Consider the following 20,232-nt stretch of genomic DNA (forward strand, 5'->3'; position numbering starts at 1 on the left):
TTAATCCACATTTTATTTTTAAAATAGTCCTAAAATCTGGATAACATGAAATAACAAACCTGGTTGCCACATTCTGTTAAAGTTTGAATCCCCTTGGAAATTCCCATGATTGTTTGGACCGGATTCCATTGTAGACATGTCCTGTCCATTTGGCATCATTCCTGGTGGCTGTTCTACCATACTCTGCTGCCCCGAGGCTTCTCTTTGGGCAATCCAAGCTTGAGCCAACGCAGCCCAGTCAATCTGGCCTGTAATTTACCATAGCAGAATTTAGCAGTCAGAATTTAAGAGCTAATAGAATAGTGCCTCAACGTAAAACAATCAGCTCAGCTATGCCTTACTAGAGATTTTAAATATTACAGAATATTATGGCTGAAAGGATGCTTAGAAAATAACCCATATTCGGGCTACAAAATAATGTAACCATAAAACTTTCAGAAAACACTCTTAACTGATTTCTGACACTAACTCAAAAGAAATTTACCCCCTGTATCTTAGTTTACTATAAAAACCAATGATCAGGGGCACCCAGGTGGCTCAGTCAGTTGGGCGTCTGCCTTCAGCTCAGGTCATGATCTCAGGGTCCTGGGATCCAGCCGCACCTTCGGGGGGGGGGGGGGGGCGGGGGGGGGTGTCCCTACACAGCAGGGAGCCTGCTTCTCCCTCTCTTCCCTGCTCATGCTATCTCTCGCTATTTCTGTCTCTCTCCCTCTCTCTCAAATAAATAAATAAATTCTTTTAAAAAAATGATCAAACTCAATTCTTCTTCCAACAGGTCCTATTTAGGCCTACACTGGAGCCTAAGACTTCAGAGGAATATAATTACCTATTCCTGTTCCTCCTCACAGTCACCCTTCTTTACATATAGCTCCCTTCTCTAGTCAAATACATCTCCCTTAACAATTTCCTAGTCATTCTTTACTCAAAATGTATTCCCTTGCTACATTAAAGGTCCTCTTCCTTCTCCAATATATATACATAATATTTTAAAATCTTATATTTTTAATAAAGAAGACAAAATAGAATACAATGTTTTTTTCACATCTCAATAAAGATCAAATAAGTATTCTCACATATTTTGGTGGAAACAGACTGGCATAACCCAGGTGGAGCTGAACCTGGGCAACGTGTATCTGATATATCTAAAACTTTTCACATGTGCAACATTGCTGTAACAAACCTAGTTCTTGGATGTTTTTTCCCCTCAGCAAATAAATGGACAAGTACAATGCAAAAACATGTATACAAAATTATGGTTATTATTTCAAAAAGTAAAAAGCTACACCCAATCATCCAAAAGTGATGTATTAAACTATAGTCCTGTAACAGAATGCTATGTAGCTGTTAAGAATAGAAATAGTATCAGATTAACCCAATAAAAGGGCAGTGGAAGGGGTCACGTTAATGAAATAAAATTATGGTGAATAACTGTTAAAACTAAGTAATACATGGGGGCTCCCTATATTCTTCTCTATATCCATACATGATCAAAATACTCCATAATAAGAAGAAATTTTTAAATAATATCTATAGCATACCATCAGTCGACTATGAGTTACATAGAATTGTAAGACCTGGCATTAACAACAGAAGTATGCTTTACTTAAGCAACACATTTAAGGAAGAGTTTCCCCTTTCTTGTGAAAAGCAAGAACTAAATCAGTCTTATAATGAAAAATATTTGTAAATCCTTTTACTCTTTGGGGAAGTCCCCTAAAGAGAAATCCATTCCCTAATATGTATGCTATGTAATAATATTTCCAATAAACCAATTCCACTTCCCTTAATCCCATGGCCTATCTCCTACTCATCTCTATCTCTCCTTCCCCAACTTCCAATTCAATTTGTTTCCTTACTTGGATCCTGCTGGTGCTGGAATGACTGCATCCACTGTTGCTGGTTCAAGGGCCATTGCTGCCAAGGCTGTCCTCCTTGATCCCACATGCTGACTTTTAAAATAGATCTGATTTTCTACCTTTAACAAAATAAATAGTTTAAAATGAGAATGAGAGTTCTTTAATTTTAAAAGCTCACACATCAAAATTATAGGATGATACATTTATGTGATCAGAGCTCTAAAATTCTGGTCAACAGGTTGCCAGAGGCAACTGGAATTTTTAGGTTGGCAAGCAAGAGTATAAAATCTCATGTTAATGATGGTATCAGAGCTTGATGGCAAGCATAACTTTTAATCAATTTAGCTCAAAAATATGGAAAAAAATCTATTTTTTTCCAATACAGATCTCTGGAAATGGAGTTATTTTAAAGATTATAGGGAAAAAAGTGATTTTAATCTCTCCCCAACCAAGACTCTCTAAAAAGGGTAACAAAACAGCTCTAGCTGGTGAAGGAAAACTCTTCCTTATAAATAATTACAGCTAATGAATGCAGAAGTAGAATAGACTTAGAAAATCACCATATTATCAAACCTAATGAAACAACTGATTCAGGAAATCTTAAAAGTTGATAGGAAATCACAAAATCAAAGGGTGCTGAACCCTACAAGGAGCCTCCCTCAAGAGGTACAGCATTATGCCCCCAGAACCAGAATCACTATGAATATTTTCACCAAAAGTGTTTAACTGAAATCCACTGGAGGTTTTTTTTTTATATATTTTTTTTATTTTATTTATTCATGAGAAATACAGAGAAAGAGAGGCACAGACATAGGCAGAGGGAGAAGCAGGCTCCATGCAGAGAGCCTAATATGGGACTCAAACCCGGGACTCCAGGATCACGTCCTGAGCCGAAGGCACACGCTTAACCACTGAGTCACCCAGGTGTCCCCATTTGAGCTTTTGGATCTCATTTTCAGGATAAAGAAGTTGCAAGGAACAAAAGAATGACATAAACAGTATCAAAAGAAACAATCTGACAAATCCAGAAGGTGAGATAGCCTACAAGACCAAGTTTCTTAAAATGTAAATAGCATGGAAAACAGAAGGAGAGAGAATACATGTTAGTAACTATTAAATCTAGCTGATGGGTATGAGAAAGGGGTTTTATCACATAGTCTACTGTTCTCTAAACTACTTTGAAAACTTTCATATTAAAAAGTTTAGAATTCATACAAATCTAGTATATTTGTGCTTTACCCAATACTGATATACAACCAATGACATACATGGTAAGTAGGGTATGTTTCTTTATTTTTGTACCCTAAGGCAGAAAGCAGGGATTAAATAAATTTTTACTGGGACACCTGGGTGGCTCAGCGGTGAGCATCTGCCTTTGGCTCAGGGTGTGATCCCAGAGTACCGGGATCGAGTCCTACATCAGGCTCCCTGCATGCAGCCTGCTTCTCACTCTGCCTGTGTCTCTACCTCTCTCATGAATTAAATAAACAAAATCTTAAATAGATTTTTATTAAATGAATCTTTTTAGACTGACCCTTTCCTCTATTCTAAAAAACAAGACAAAAGCAAGCCTTATCATTGCAGGATCACAAAAAATACGTCAGATTAATAAGGAGTAAGAAACACCCACTAAAATAGGACAACTGTTACAATTCGGTCTCTTAAGAGTATGCAGCTCTAGTCCTTGCAGCATTCATAGAATGTTAGAGTTCTATCAAAGGCAGATTCTGACCTTTCAACTGAAGAACACCATAAATTAGGAAAGATGCATTCTTTTGTTACCTTGACTTACTTATAGTCAAGTGCACTTGATTTCTAGTTACACTAATAGTCTATTATAATGACTTCACTGGACTTTGGCAAAATAAAAACTTAATAGCACCACACCTGAGACCAACAATAGACTGGGTATCAGCTGCAAGCTACAAATGCTTCTTTTTCTAATCTCTCTTCAGATTTTCTTTCTTCTTTCCTTTTTCCCCTCTCCTCTTTTGCAACTCTACCTTTAAACACTTTAAAAGCTATACAACTTACTAGAACTCTTTACAACTTTAATGAAGAGATAACAATAAATAAAATGGAAACACCCAGAAGAAATACCAACTGCTATTTTGACTGACCTCAGAGGTTCACCTTCTGTTTAAAATTTAGGTTGATTCAGACTACAGCTTGGAAGCATAGCAGCAAGATTACTTATGCCCTGAGGGGAGGGGAGAAAAAGAGTATATGTTTACTCTTAGATTATGAAGTTATTAAAATTAATAAAAATAAAGTCTAGAGTTGCAATATAAAAGTGCGATCATCTCCAAATTAATTTGGAGCTTTTTCTTCTATTTAACTTTATAATGAGAAACTATTTACCATTATAGAGTTAAGGGAAATAGATACATTACAAATGAGAAAACTTTTTAACATTTTTTCCTCTCAAAATATCTATTTACTGAAATAATTAATACAAAATAATAAACAATTTATGTACTGTCATATATGCTGAGAAACAAACATTTGAAAAAATCTCATCCACCTGGTATTAACTTAAATGGCACAAAGAAGTAATACAATGCATTAATTTAGATTTTTCTATAGAATACTAAGTTTAAAAATTAACACCAGTAAGGTGAAAAGTTTGTCCCTCAAACGTTTGCATTTTATTCCCATTAAATCAACAGCTTTTAAAAGTTGATAGAAAGACAAATCTATTCACCTTTTTATCTTCCAGCTTCTTGCACACAGCAGTCATTAAATACCAACTGAAAAAATGGAACGGTCTCTGGCTCCATTTACTTTTAAAGGTTAATGATAAAGAAATTTTGTATTTATGAGAACCAAAAAGCTAGTGGAAGCATGGTTTGCTGTATTTCCAAAGCTCTAATGGTATATCAGAACTCAATGCATAGATTTTTCTGTCATAGGTTATAAACTCACACAGCATAGGCATTATAACTAGCTATATATACAGTGCTTACCAGAGTTGCAAACAGATGTGCACTCACTCCCTACCATCATTTCCAATACACACATTTACTTCTCTAAAAATAACTCTAAACGAAGTTGCTTTTACCTATTCATTTTACTGGTTGTAATGAACAACTTTTTCTATTCTCCTTTTTAGTTTTCTGAACATCACTTGTAACTTGACCTTCAGAGCACAAGCTCTGTCTGGTTCATCACGCTACCTAAACCATTCACTAGCTGTCTGAACATGGGCAAATTATTCTCTTATAAAGAATAATCTATAAAACGGAAGATATGTGTCTACCTCATAGAGTTCTTGTAAGGATTAAATGAGAAACACATGAAAACTCAGCAGAAGAACCTTCAAAAAGGTAGAGTTTAATTCACCATAAAGATGGTCTCAGTATCACTTTAGATAGCACTCCTCAAGTTTACAACTGGGCTGGGAGGGTGGGGGACTGTAGAGTTGGTAATCAAGCCATGCCAATTCTACTCAACTCGTTTTTCTTCTTTAAAAGCAATCTGAGACTTAACCAGATTTCATTTTGTATTTTGGAAAAAAAACTCTGCCTGTCCCTACCTCTCATAATATCATAAATTGAAGCTTTTATTACTTAAAAAAAGAAGAAACTTCAAAAGTTTCCTTATGCACAAAAAATTTTTATTTGCATATTTTCAGGAGTTTAATTTGTATTACTTGTAGCCATTTTTGTTTGTTGACCAGTCACTTCTTTTACTATGTTTTTCAAAGCTTCTTGCCCCAAGTTTTTATGGAAGCTACTGTTCATATACAGTGTTTAATACACTTAGGCTGCGAAAAATACAAGAAGAGAGGTGAAATCGTGAGAAGCAGAACAGAAGAAAAATACAACAAAGAAGGCAACAGCAGAAGTCAAGGAAGTAAGAAGTTAGGTATTTTTTTTTTTTTAGAAGTTAGGTATTTAATAAAACGCTTCAATTCAGTCTGCAGTTGAAAAACTTGACTTGTCTACAGAAGATGTGTGTTAAATGAGGAAATAGGTAAAATACCAAATGGCTAGTCTTTTTGGGAAACAATTTAGCATTACAGTATTTTCTCAACATTGTAAATGCACATTTCTCTGACCCAGCAATTCCACATAAGAACTTTAAACCGAGTATACTTCCCATGTTCCTCAAAAACTTGAAGCATGTTTATAACATGGAACATCTGCTTTTAGGGTCACTCACAGGCAGAGATAAAAGTGAACCATACGGTGAATTGTTATTCAGCCATTAAAATGAGTGAGATAAAAGACTTTTATATGCTGACATATATTGATATATAAATTGATATATAAATTGATATATATAAGTAAAAAAATAAATTATGATACAGCATGAATAATTCTGCCACTTGAGGGTTTTTTTTCTTATTAAGGATGCAATTTAGTGGTGCGTGGATGGCGCAGTTAAGTGTCTGGATTTGGTTTTGCCTCAGGTTGTGATCTCAGGGTCGTGAGACAGCCCCACATCAGGCTTCACGCTCAGTGCAGAGTCTGCTTAAGGTTCTCTCTCCATCTGCCCCTCCCCACCACACACACACACAAGACACACACACTATCTCTCTCTCAAATAAATCTTTTTTTTTTTTTTAAAGAATGCAATTTGGCATAGAAAATTCCCACATTACAAAAACTCTTAGAAACTAGTGAGCTCTGGGAAGCAAAAAGAGACCAGGAAATGTTGATTATTTTGTATTTTTATCTTCTTTGAATTATTTTACCATAAATGTGTATATTTCAGATTTTATTTGAGAGAGAGAGAGAGCACCAGCAAACGGGGGGAAGAGCAGAGGGGAGAGACAAGCAGACTCTGCACTAAGCACTGAGCCTAATGTGGGTGGGGCTCAATCCCACAACCCCTGAGACCTATGACCTGAGCTGAAACCCAAGAGTTGACTGCTTAACGGACTAAACCATGAGTGTGTATTTTTTAAAAGTAAATCTACAGATTTTTAAAAGTCAAAGCAGCAGCTGATCAGCATAGCCCATAGTGACTGATACAGACAATAAACAACATACAATGTAACTATGAGACTTTGGTTAAATCACCTAACCTCTGTCTCATTTTCTTATGAAGGATTTAGAGTAAATTTCTATAATCTAGTTAAAAAGGGTTATCTCTGGTCATGAGAATAAAATGTAGAGATATGCTGAATTTTGTAAAGGGATAGATTTTAAGAAAAGACTTAGTATAGTATACTCAGATATTTAATATAAACTTTTATGTATGTTTCAGCATCTATCACAATGCTTGATAAAGGGCTTCATTAATTATTTCCTGATGAAAGAACAGGACTGATTACAAGTGATTTGAAAGCAAGAATTTAGAAACCCCACACTTTCTTCTTCACCATATAATCTTTTTTACTAATAAACATAGCAACTGCAAAATCTGGAAAACAAGACTATGAAGTCACATACGACAATAATAAAAAAATTTATCTTGTGGGCAGCCCCAGTGGCGCAGCGGTTTAGCGCTGCCTGTGGCCCGGGGCATGATCCTGGGGACCTAGGGTCGGGTCCCGTGTCGGGCTCCCTGCGTGGGACCCGCTTCTCCCTCTGCCTGTGTCTCTGGCTTTCTCTCTGTCTCTATGAATAAAATCTTTTTTTTTTTTTTTTTTTTTGATTTTAAAGAGAGAGAGGCAGAGACACAGGCAGAGGAAGAAGCAGGCATCATACAGAGAGCCTGACGCGGGACTCGATCCAGGGTCGCCAGGATCACGCCCTGGGCTGCAGGTGGCGCTAAACCGCTGTGCCACCGGGGCTGCCCTAAATAAAATCTTAAAAAATAATAATAATAATAATCTTGTAATTCCAGTATTTTTCAATGAAATAACATAGCACTGTATCATTAAAAATGACATTTACACATTGGTTTAATAATAACTTAGAAAATACTGCTAACTGTTAAAGATGAGTGATAAGTACATTATGGTTCGTTACATTCTACTTTTGCACTGTTTGAAAATTTCCATAATGGGAAGTTAAAGATGATTCAGTGTACAGTTACAGAGACTTACGTTAAATTCTTTTTTTTTCTTTCCTCAAACAAGATCTTCTTGAGTACAATCATAATTATTTGGATTCTCCATGGTGCTTTGCCCATATTGAGTGGTAAAATATTTTATTCTTCGCTGAAATTTATCATCAAGTAAATACACTAATATTCAATGAAGAAAATAACATCCTAATACTGCTACTCTGATTTTATAGCATCAAAAGTCAATTCCAATTTATCTGTCCTTCCTTCAGTCTTAATATTAAAGATCCTTAGGCACAACTTCTCAAGTTAGGGAAATTTGATTACAGATTAGCCAGGCTGCAAACCTTTCCTTTACGGGATTAAATTAACTGCCATCTCCTTGGAAACAATTGGGATTTAGGAAAAACAAAAGGACTGATAACCATGGTCTGGTTCAGATCATCCAAGTTATCACATATGGCTAGAAAAATCTAGCTCATGACAATGATCACTGTTATGGAACGAACTGTGTCCTCTTAGAGAGATACGATTAAGTCCTATCCACACTCCCATAAACTTTGAGTGTGACCTTATCTGAAAATAGCGTCTCTGCATATGTATTTTCAAGATGTGAGGTCATACTGGACTAATGTAGGTCCTAATCTAATGATTGGTGTTTTTATTAGAGACACAGACCCACATAGGGAGGACACCATTATGACTGGAGTGATGTGTCTACGGCTAAGGAAAACCAAGAATTGCTGGGAACCACCAGAAGCTAGGAAGAGACAAGGAACGATCAAGGGTGGGGAGCTGGGAGTGGAACAAGCAAGTATGGCCCTGCAAAAACCTTGATTTTAGACCACTAGCCCAGAGAACTGTGAAGAATAAATTTCTGTTGTTTTAGGCCCTCAGTTTACGGTAATTTGTTACAGTATCCCTAAGAAATTAATACAACCAGAAATGATCATCATTTATCTATTTCTTAAATGACATTAGAACATTTATTGCTCTGAGGTTCTTAAAATTACTTATTTAAATGACAATCATTAATATTTGCAAAAGTCCTCTCACAGACTAACAGAGATGAGTGAGGATGAAAATGCAGTGTTTGTTTTAAAGCACTTAAACATCAATTGCAAAATCAGAGACAAAGAAACACATCTATCCTTTAATGGATATGGTGAAACGTTTCTCACAACACACACAAAGTTTAGAAACCACAAAATTCAACAGTCCTCTTTTCTGCCATTTCAGGCCTACAACACCAGGTGACTGACCTCAAAGCCAAAAAGAATTCATTTGTTCAATTCAGGTTAGGTGGAAATGGCCCCAATAGAGACTAACCTTGTAATCATTTAAAATGTAGTAACTTTTGCTACTTGATGAGACATACATTCTAGTACATATTGAAATACTTTGCAGCTTGCAGATCAAAAGAGGCACTCAAAAAATATTGGAAAATTGGATAGTTTGGTCATAAATACAAAAAAAAAGTGATAATTGAAAAATAAATGTAAAGAGAGAGAATAAGTCTAAAGGAAATGACATCCCAGGAGCAGAAAGCATACATATCTTGGTTCTAATACCACTCCCCAATAAAGAGAATCAGAACCCTTAGAGAAATAACTGATTCTTCAGAGTGAGGAAAAAACATACAGTATGATCCTGGAGCATCTTGTAGTGCCAAGAAGAAAACCACTAAAAAAATTTCTTTCAATAAAAAAATTTTTAGGGATCCCTGGGTGGCGCAGCGGTTTGGCGCCTGCCTTTGGCCCAGGGCGCGATCCTGGACGACCCGGGATCGAATCCCACGTCAGGCTCCCGGTGCATGGAGCCTGCTTCTCCCTCTGCCTGTGTCTCTGCCTCTCTCTCTGACTATCATGAATAAATAAATAAAATCTTTAAAAAAAAAAAAATAAATAAATAAATTTTTAAATTTAAAGGATGGGGGCATGTCACAGTAGACAACTGAAAGAGCTCCCAATGTCCAAAGCTGTTAAAATTTGAGCAAAATAAGGTAACACTGCATTACAACACAAATTAGGACATAAATATCTAAATACTGATATAAATAAATTATTAAGTAAATTGGCAGGGACAAATTTTCCATGCATAAGAATTCCAAATAAATTGTGTAGATACTCCACCCTAAAGGAAAAACATAACCCTCTAATCCTCAAATGCAAACTGTGCAAAAGGACTTCCTTCCAATGAGTACAGTATGGAAAAGAGGAGGTGAATAGGAAAGAGTAACTACAGTGTAGAAACTTGACAAACACTACTTTAAGCAGGTGATCAAGGTCAGTATCAATGTGATAAATCACATTCATATTACATACCCTTGATAAGATGTCCTGAAAAAAGCACTGCTCCTCTGCGATCTTCCTCTCCAAAACTCCTAATGCCAGTCTTACCATGAGAAAAACATCAAATTCCAGTAGGAGGGCAACCCACAACATATCTGACTAGTGATCCTAAAAACTGTCAAGGTCACTATTATTTTGCTAGGGCTGTCATAACAAAGTACCACACACTATGTAGCTTAAAGAACAGGAATTTATTTTCCCATACTTCTGGAGGCTAGAGGTCCAAGATCAAAATATCAGAAGGGTTGGTTTCATTTGAAGGCCCCATCTCTTTGGCGTATAGTCCGCTGTTTTATATGATCTCTACTTATAAAGACACGAGTCATGAGAGATTAAAACCTACTCTAATGACTTCATTTTAGTTCTTTAAAGACCCTATCTCAACATACGGCTACTTTTGAGGTACTGACTTCAACACATTTTTTGTTTCGTTTATTTTTTTGGAGTTCAATTTGCCAACATACAGCATAACACCCAGTGCTCATCCCGCCAAGGGAGGTGGATGGGGGGTTGGGGTAACTGGGTGATGGGCACTGAGGGGGGCACTTGGCGGGATGAACACATTCATTTTGGAGGGACACAATTCAGCCTGAAACACTCATGAAAAATTAAGAAAGCCTGAAAACTGTCTCAACCAAAAGAAAGCTAAGGACACATGACAACTAAACATCATATAGCATTCTAAATGGAAGCCTGGGACAGAAAAAAACACATTAAGTTAAAACTCAGGAAATATGAATAAAGACTTCAGTTGTTAATAATGTGTCAATATTAGTTCATTAGTTGTAACAAATGTATCACACTGACCTATGTTAATAATAAAGAAACTGTAAGGCAGGGATGTTTATATGGGAACTCTGTACCATCTGCTCAATTTTTCTGTAGATCAAAAACTTTTTTATTTTTTTTTTTCAAAAGCCTCTTAAAAAATACAGTGTGTTAATAAATTTTTTAAAAATACAATCTCGTGAACATCTTCCAATAACCAGTTTACCATTACTATCCCTATAGCCCCACGACAGTCCCACGGGTGAATCTTTAGCGTTCAAGTTTTGTTTTGTTTTTTACTTTTGCTTAGCTGCACTTGTCACAAATTCCAAGTTAATTCTGCTCTTCTATGAGTTAACCACCAACAATCAAAATCCGTCGCGTGCCCATCAAGTTCAGATAATAATATTCACCACAAGATAACACAACTGAAGTACTGGATACTCCTCTTTCCCTTGTGAAGCCTAACACATAATGCCCATCGCTGGATAAAAAAACAGCAAAAATTCCAACTAGGGAGCCTAATTGTAGTTAACCGGAGCGTTTGCCCTTGGCTGCGCCTGCGTAGTCGGAACTCAACAGCGCAAAAGGTCCAGGTCCGGGCCCCCGCCTCCTCCGCCCCCCAGCACCCCCTGCCCATAAGGGGGGGGTTCCCACTGCGCACGCGCAGTGCTTAACGGCCGGTCAGGAGCCCAACAATTAGTCCCTTCTCATCCGAGAGAAAACTCCCATAGTTAGAGAAAGGGGCCATGAGCAATCTCTCTAATAACCACGTTTCCTTTCCACTAAGAGCACGGCTCTGACTCACCAAGTCGGGCGGACACCGCCGCTTTAAGGAGATGAGGTTCCAGCGGTCGCGCCAAGAAGCGTACGCAGCCTACGTGTTTAAGTTATGCTACCTTCGCCCCAGAAACTAAGAAGGCTGTAATGGCCTGCCAAGTCCCCACGCGTAATTGTTCTCCACCACTTACCCACTCTGGTTCCGGAACACCGTTGTCGCCACCGTTCCGGTAATACCTCTCCAAACCTTTCGATGCTTCTACTTCTTCACGAACAAGACAAGATGGCGCCCGATTGGTTGCACCCGGAAGTGAATAATAATAACATCCGCTTGTCATCTGAAGCCATGTTGCCCCCCATCCTGGTCTTTGAGCACGTGACTATTCCCCCATTAACTTGTCTCGATGCCATCTTTGTTTTGGGCAGAACCGCCGGGACTAAGTAGTCCCCCCATCATGCAAGTGTCTGAACATTCCTGTAGGACACCTCTTAATTGAATCCTGCTGAAACCCATTTTCATCTTTACAATGGTCAGAAGGCCAGGAGCTTAAGCGGTCAGTACAGAACGCCCTCAAATTTATTTATTTTTTATTTATTTATTTATTTATTTTTACTTCAGCAACGTGAGCCTCCTTCATAGGGGAAGTTAAGTTCCCCGCCAGGAGCATTTTCGCTTCGGAAAAGGGGGCTGAAGTCGCGGCGCTGCTTTCAGACTACGGAGGGGCGTCAGGGTCAAACCTAACCGACTCGGGCGAGTTGCTACGTAAAGCCCACCGCGGCGCGTTTCTGGTCGGGACTTGTGGAGCGCTGGGGTCTCAGGGAGCGTTGCTGACGGGCTCCGCCTCGGGGAGACCGGACGGGAGCGACTGCCGTAGACCTTCCCTGAACCCGCGGGGATCGCTCTTTGTTAACCTCGGGACATCGCGCCCCCTCCTGGCGACATTTACTCGGCTCTACGTCACCCGGTTAGTCCCGACATGTCGTTCTTTACCCGTGACCCTTGGGGGGGGGGGGGTCCGTTTCTGTCCTTTTGCCTCCTTTCTCTCGCCTGCAAGATGGCCTCCCTGATTGCTGTGGTTGCACCGCGTTTTTAATTTTTTTAATATGAACGACTTTTAAGGTCTCGAAAGGATCTGTTTCCGGGCCAGGAGCCACAAGTCATACAAGAGAACAAGATCATCCCGGAGATACAGTGTATATTTCTCAACGAAATCTTGGAAAGTGCCTTCCTGGAGAGGAACGTGAAACTTTTGCGGAACTCAAGAGTAAACAGAGTTATCTCACTGGGGAAGTGTGGAGGGGGGAAAAAAAAGGCAAATTACAACAGAATAAAATGAAGTGCATCTACATAGATATGGATGTGAGGATATAGATGCCACTTGCGTGAAATTCCGTCTTCCTTAATAAAACCCTTGAAACCGAGATAGTCCTGGATGAGCATGAGAAGAAAGTCCTAGCTGAAAAGATGTGCCGGTCCTCAAACCCAAGTGGCCTTTGCAATAAAAATTTGTCTTGGGAGAGACACTTAAGAGATCACACACCTGGCAACACCATGATGGGAGGGCATGAATATTACTACAGGAAGCAAAAAGAGACTCATTCTTTTAGCCCTTTCCCCTAATTTTCACTTAGCACAAATAAGACTACCCAAGTAGTCTAATAGATTTTTAAAACCAAAATCGGGGGGGGGGGGGGGGGGGGAAGGACATATACCACATTTTATCAAGTGGTTCTCTCTGATTTTGCTCTGTGACTTTGTTTTCCAGATTTTTTTTTGCACAGGGCCTGATTTTCAAATCTGTTTCTCTGAGAAATTATTTTTTTGTTTTTATTATTTAAAAAAAAAAAAGATTTTTTTCATGAGACACAGAGAGAGAGAGGCAGAGACACAGGCAGAAGGAGAAGCAGGCTCCATGCAGGGAGCCGATGTGGGACCCGATCCGGGGTCTCCAGGGTCACGCCCTGGGCTGAAGGCAGTGCTGAACCGCTGAGCCACCCGGGCTGCCCAGAAATTCTTTTTTTAAAAGATTATTTGAGAGAGAGAGAGTGTGTGTGTGTGTGTGTGTGTGCGCGCACACACGAGTCGGGGAGGGGCCGAGGGCAAGAGAGAATCTCAAGCAGACTCCCCAGTGAGCACAGAGCTCTACTAGGGGCATCACCCCAGCAGGACCCCAAGATCATCTGAGCTAAAGTCAGACACTGAAGGCCCCCAGGGCCCCTCTGAGAAACATTCTAATCAGAAAAAGTGCTCTGTGAAACCTGATTCCCCTACTGAAACTATCACACCTTCCTACATCCTATAATCATGTTGTAATTGCCTGTTCCCTAGTTAAAGAAATTTTCTGGTACTGTTACCCCTGCCCCCATCTCTGCTCTCCAACCAGTTAGCATACTGCTTATCATAGAAGATTTTTTTTTTAATTTTATATTAGGAAGAGGGAGCACAAGCAGGGGGGACTGGCAGAGGGAGAGGGAGAAGCAGACTCCTGGGCAGGAATCATGGTGTGAGCAAATGGCAGATGATTAACAGACCCAGGTGCCCCCATATAAGAATTTTTCCGTTTGTCAAAGGGCTGAATATTGAACAATCCCAATCATTTTGGAGACCCATTGTCAAATGGAGATAATTATTAAATACCTCATGGTTTGTTCCTGGTGCCAACTCAAGACACTTAAGCAATCACTCATTAACAAATTGGGAAATGAATTTTATAGTCCCACTTTCCCTTGCCTCACCACTGTCATCTAGGATTGCTGGGTAATATTAGGATCTGAAGGAAACATCACACACATATACATATTGCAACACCAAACTTTCAGAATGTTTCTGTATTAAAATGTCTGTTTGAATAGCAATTGTGTACGTTTTCTGCTGCAGTCTGGTCATTTCACACCTTGATCAGAAAGTGCTGAAGCAGCCACCACCTTGCCAGTCTTGGCAATATGCTGTTTATAACTAATAGGTTAGCCAACTTCGTAAATTAAATTTTCATGAACTTCCCCTGTTTGCATTGTTTGAACTAGAAAATTCAAAGGGAGGGTATGTTCAAGTTAGTAATTTGCGTGATTTTGAAATCAAGTTAGCCTCAAAATTAAATGGACAAAAAATTAAGATGTGCAAAAGATGCAGAATTTGGAAGTATCCCTATCATTCAAGACATGAATCTTTAGTGCTAAATTCCACATAACATTCATCTTAACATTTAAGAATAAAAGTATTTAAAGCTGTGGTATATACATACATACAATGGAATGTTATTTAGCCTTCAAGACAAATTCTGATACATACTACCCTGTGGATGAACTCTGAAAAGATTATGCTAAGTGAAACAAGACAGCCATGGGAGACTTTTTTTTTTTTAAGACTATTTATTTAATAATGAGAGACACAGAGATTGAGAGGCAGACACATAGGCAGAGGGAGAATCAGGCTCCATGCAGGGAGCCCAATGCGGGACTCGATCCTGGGACCCCAGGATCATGCCCTGAGCAGAAGGCAGATGCTCAACTGCTGAGCCACCCAGGCCTCCCTGGGAGACTAACCCTTTTTTACTCATCCTACCCTACCCATCCCTCTTTGCAACTAGACAGGGCCATGTGACTTTCTGGCCAATGGGTTGTGCGACATCCAAGATGAATTTAATTGCTGATGACTGTTTAATGCTCTTTTCCCCTGCTAGAGTAGGGAGACCTGGTGTTAAAATGATAGAAGCACAATATAAAACCCTGGATTACAAAATCATCAACTGGAAAACAGTTGGTTGTACAGACTGCACAGATTCACAGGGGGTACTTTGGATGAGGAAGAAATAATGGGACATGTGGAGTTAACTTGTTACTGTAGCAAAAACTAGGCTGTCTTAATATATATTGGAATGCAAACATTTTGGCTATTTCTGCTTGAGTGCAACTTTATAAATGTATGAAAATGGCTTTGGGGAGTAGGGTCCATGAAACCTCTGAAATTACATACAAAAATCTGGGTTATATGTTTTTCTGAGACTATATAACTGACAAAATGTCCCTACCCAACCTCTACATTGTCATTAACAAAAGTGAAGAGAGGGCCTCCAAATTAAAACCCTCCTCCTTTCCCCAACCCATAGCTTTGATAAATACTTATTAAATTATTGTGCAAATGAAAGATGGTCTATAACTTTCATTCTAATCTCAAAGAGCTTCATGACCCAAAGAGTTTAAATCCAAACAGGTAGATGAAACATTTTCTAATAAATTATCCTGTCTAGATAATCCAAACATTTTGAGAAACATCTGAAAGGATGAAGACTCACCCATGGTAGATACTGAAATTTGAGTGAAAATGACTATAATAAGATATTTTGTTCTGAAATAATTTCTAAAATGCAAAGGATATTTTGAATGTACAGCTAGATAAGGAAATAGTGTTGATAAATATCAATAATGTGCATTGCAAAAACTCCAGGACCAATTGTGAAATAATTTAATGTTTATTATCCATTTTTATACAGTAACATCAAAATAATGCTCAATAAGTTACATAGTGATTTTCTAAAAACACTGCAAAAAAGTAAAGATAAAATAGTAGGAATGCTATATAACCAGCATTACTCAAAATTTAAAATATAGTCATTTATCTTTTAAACAGATTTGAATTGATGACTTCTACATGAACCAAAACATTTTAAATATCTAAAAATCATCTTTCTTAATGCATTAGATAATTTTATTGCATATAACATATTTGGTTTAAGTTTATTTGATCAGGTAGCATGCAGACAAATTATGAATATGATTTTAGGAAAAGTAGAATGTTATTTTGTACTATAAAAATTGGATGAAAGTGATACATTTCACAGCTTAATCTTCAGGAAATTTTATTCAGCTATTGTGTAAAATCACTGACTAAACGCACCGTACATGCGAACTAGGAGCTATTTATTATATATAGTAAAATAGCTGTTGGAGCATTTAAAATAAGAAAACAGGAATCAACTCATGGAACTGACACCAACTACCAGTCTCCTTGCCACCCAAAAAGGTGGTTTTCACATCTGTTTTAAGAACATTAAATAACAGAATCTTAAATACAGACATATTTGGCTATGCCAAAAAATATTCACATAATTGACACAATCAAAATTTCATCATCTTAAATAGGAAAAACTAGAGGAAACTGGGACTAGACATACCCTGTAAAATAGTTTCTATATACAGTTAGTGAAACTTCTGATTGGCCAAGCACTACTGTAGTTGTTTCAAGAACCTGTAAACATTTCTCACTTATTTGTATGGTTTCCTGAGGTTATCTAGAAACTATCATTATAGAAGCTCCACAATTTTGTACCCCTGCAAATGTACTTTCAAAATGTTCAGAATAAAAGCAAAAATTTAAATGTAGGCCCATGTGTCACTTGACATACCTTCCCTATTACAAATCTTTAGGAAATTCTTAAATATCAAAATCAAATTTATTCCATTACCAGCAGACCCTGAAAAATATTCATAAACTCTAGGCCATTAAAAAAAAATAGACTTCAGGGGATCCCTGGGTGGCGCAGCGGTTTAGCGCCTGCCTTTGGCCCAGGGCGCGATCCTGGAGACCCGGGATTGAATCCCACGTCGGGCTCCCGGTGCCTGGAGCCTGCTTCTCCCTCTGCCTATGTCTCTGCCTCTCTCTCTCTCTGTGTGACTATCATAAATAAATAAACAATTTAAAAAAAAATAGACTTCAGATTCTGCCTTTTTTTTTTTTTACCATGAAATGAAAATAAAATTTCTTCTTTGCATTTTACTTCTGGAATACTGTCTAAAACATATATATAGGCCTCTCCATATTAAAACATGTTAAAATAGTGTCAGCACAGCCCCTGATCCATAGTAGGTATTCAAAAAATACATATTTCATGAATAAATGTGAGGTTAAGCATAAAAACTACTGCAGTACTTGAGTATGGAGGTAATGTTCTGAAGCTACAATGTATCACTCAATGAACAATCACTGTTAACTGGTACTCAGAATAAAGGTCAAAAGGTCTCCTCTTTGATAATACAGTACTGGTCCATTTCCTGGCATCCTATTAATGAAAAGAGACTTGACCTGATTCCTGCCCTTGCCTATCTCACCATCTCTGACTTTAGCTGTGTAAGGAAGGATAAAGCCAAGAGGCAACAGACAAGAATGTTCTTGTTTCTTTCCTATCCTGTTTTCTTCTTTTCCCTGTCTTTCCTTCTCTCCCCTCTCACTTTTTCTTTTGTCTATCCATCTATCAATGAAAACAGGTGACCACCCAATGAAAAATATATGCCTCAAAATGGTATCTTTTTTTAGGAGAAAAATGAGGTGACTTAATATTTACATTTGGGGGAAAGGATGGTAATTGCCATTACCAATATGGCTAACTTGAATACAGAGATTTAACTACTATTTTTCCAAAAAGTTGACTGCTCTGGTACTGAAAACTTCAATGTTAATGGATTACAACTAGACATAAAACACTTCTTTACCTCCAAAAAAAAAAAAAAAAAAAAAAAAAAAAAAAAAAACCAACATAAAACACTTTAATTTAAACAGCTTAAGCTACTTTTTCCAGGACACAACCTGAGTTTGCAGATTTTATTTTATAAAGATATATTTCTCCATTACTTCAAGTTAAAAATCAAGAAAACACTCTTATTGAAATTTCAATACCTTAAAAATAGAATTTGTGCACTGATATTTTTAAGCTCTGAGTTTTGTATATTATTGCCATCTTGAACACTAATCACACTAGTCTTCAACACTCATTCACATATCAAAAGACAGCACTAGCAAACCTGACAATGTTATACAACCTTAAATGTTAAGAAGGGTCAGAGATTTGGTTAAAATTTTTTACAGCCACTATTCTTATCCTTCCTTCCTAAGAGGAGAATGAACTGGAACTAGGCACTTATCCAGTAAGTAGCTGCCTGTATATGATGTGTTGGCACTAATGATTAGGATGTTTGAACCATGCAGTTATGTGTTTTGATTCAGTAATGTCAGACACAAGTAGCCATATGTTTTAAAAAATTTTAAGCCTAAGTAATAGTAATATTTTCATGTCAAGTTTTGACAGTTTAATAATTTGTATTTGGGGGGGTAAACTATCATATTTTTGCTATTATTTAATTACTTAAAATCTGAAATGCCAACTTTTACACCCCATTAAAATATAAGCTAGACCCACTTTAACTTATTGATGCTTGTAAATGACAAGGAAAAGTTATCTCAAACCTCAAAACCATGATTAATATTTACTGACCTACAGAACTAGAAAATGCATATTTCCCTGTCAAGTATAATAAGAACATAATTCTCTGTCCTTTACAAATATAATTTGGTAATTTATATTTCAAAGGTATCCAATGGTCTATTTACCAATTCTGCATGTTACAATTATCAATAATTATATTATGACCTTGGCTAATTACATGCAAATTATCTTCAACTTCATCATGAATAGCCTGCAAACAATATATTGATATGTTTCAATATCTTTTCTAGTTCTCAAAACCTGAAAGCAATAAGCTAATCAATAAATTACTTGTAGACCCCTATGATTGAAGCTACAGTGGTATCATTTTATATGGCTGAATCACACAAAATATGATGAGGTCACTGTGCCTACTGTATATGTTATACCAGTGTTTCCCACACAGCGGTATACATACACCACTGGACAGCCCTGAGATGATTTTAAGTGGAGTGGTGCATGGGTGAACAATTTTTCTTCAATAGTTACATATTTATGTTAATGTTTATTAAAAATAATGGGACTAGCACATAAAATGTAGGTACTCAAAACAAGGCTATGTTTAAAAATGTAAGGCTAAAAAATAAGATTAAAAATAATGAGTAAACAATGGCATAGGAGATAATATACACACATATATAGGACATGAGAATGGTGGTATGTGACTCACATTTAGTAAACACTGTTTTAAGGAACAATTTGATTAGCCAGCATCATTTCTGAATGTTTGGAGTAATAAGCCACATTATAAGGAGGTTTCCTTTACTGCTCAAAATCTGGGGTGTTTGTCCAGGACAAATATTCCTTAAAAACATGTGTTCACATATATTTTAAGAATATACATTTGAAAGCATTGAGTAAATTTAATTTGCTTTAAAAGAACACCAAAATGGTAAAAATCTTCAGGGGCATCTACATGCTATTTCTACAGAAAAGACTATAAAGGCACATTATGCATTATGGTTATCATTGCAGCATTTAAACAAAAGTGACCTAAATAATCACTGCCACTAATTATTAACAGATAATTATAATATCCTTTCATAAAAAAGAAGGTATGCTTGTGCACTAAGTGCTCTTGATTCTGGAACCACCTGCACGTAAGTGTCACTAACATGGACCCACTGGCCTGCTGATTCACCATCAGGTTCTTTCAAACCTAACAAGACAAAAAGAAGGATAATTTTACAATAAATATATTCTTTTTCCACATTATAAACAATATATTCATCACAAGCTATATTTATCTAATGCTAGATCTTA

General features: G+C 37.4%; 2 protein-coding genes and 1 long non-coding RNA gene across 10 annotated transcripts in view; 1 reads left to right on the top strand and 2 right to left on the bottom strand.

The window, feature by feature from the left end:
• Positions 1–12,792, bottom strand: part of PNISR (PNN interacting serine and arginine rich protein) — a 27,608-nt gene extending 14,816 nt beyond the window's left edge. For 4 of the 7 annotated variants that reach the window (XR_003235623.2, XR_011997209.1, XM_026002916.2 and 1 more), the window contains exons 1-4: positions 11,905–12,792; positions 3,977–4,056; positions 1,857–1,975; positions 60–248 (exon numbers count right to left, since the gene is read on the bottom strand). Coding sequence is in view for 4 of the 7 variants with exons in the window: in XM_026002916.2 (XP_025858701.1) it covers positions 60–248; positions 1,857–1,944 (277 nt within the window). In the remaining 3 variants the exon portion in view is untranslated. Of the gene's footprint in view, positions 1–59; positions 249–1,856; positions 1,976–3,976; positions 4,057–11,900 lie in introns of all 7 variants that reach the window. The other 3 variants (XR_011997205.1, XM_072737877.1, XM_026002915.2) reach the window with 2 other exon arrangements.
• On the top strand, positions 12,540–13,403 carry LOC140595521 (uncharacterized). The gene is made up of 2 exons (XR_011997224.1): positions 12,540–12,678; positions 12,834–13,403. It is a non-coding gene; the product is annotated as an uncharacterized lncRNA (long non-coding RNA).
• Positions 13,404–16,163: 2,760 nt separating this feature from the next.
• Positions 16,164–20,232, bottom strand: part of USP45 (ubiquitin specific peptidase 45) — a 73,107-nt gene continuing 69,038 nt past the window's right edge. For both annotated transcript variants that reach the window (XM_072737892.1, XM_072737901.1), the window contains one exon: positions 16,164–20,128. In XM_072737892.1, coding sequence (XP_072593993.1) covers positions 19,998–20,128 — 131 coding nt within the window. In that variant the 3' untranslated portion in view covers positions 16,164–19,997. The remainder of the gene's footprint in view (positions 20,129–20,232) is intronic.

This window comes from Vulpes vulpes, chromosome 1 (assembly GCF_048418805.1).
Source record: "Vulpes vulpes isolate BD-2025 chromosome 1, VulVul3, whole genome shotgun sequence".
NCBI lineage: Eukaryota > Metazoa > Chordata > Mammalia > Carnivora > Canidae > Vulpes > Vulpes vulpes.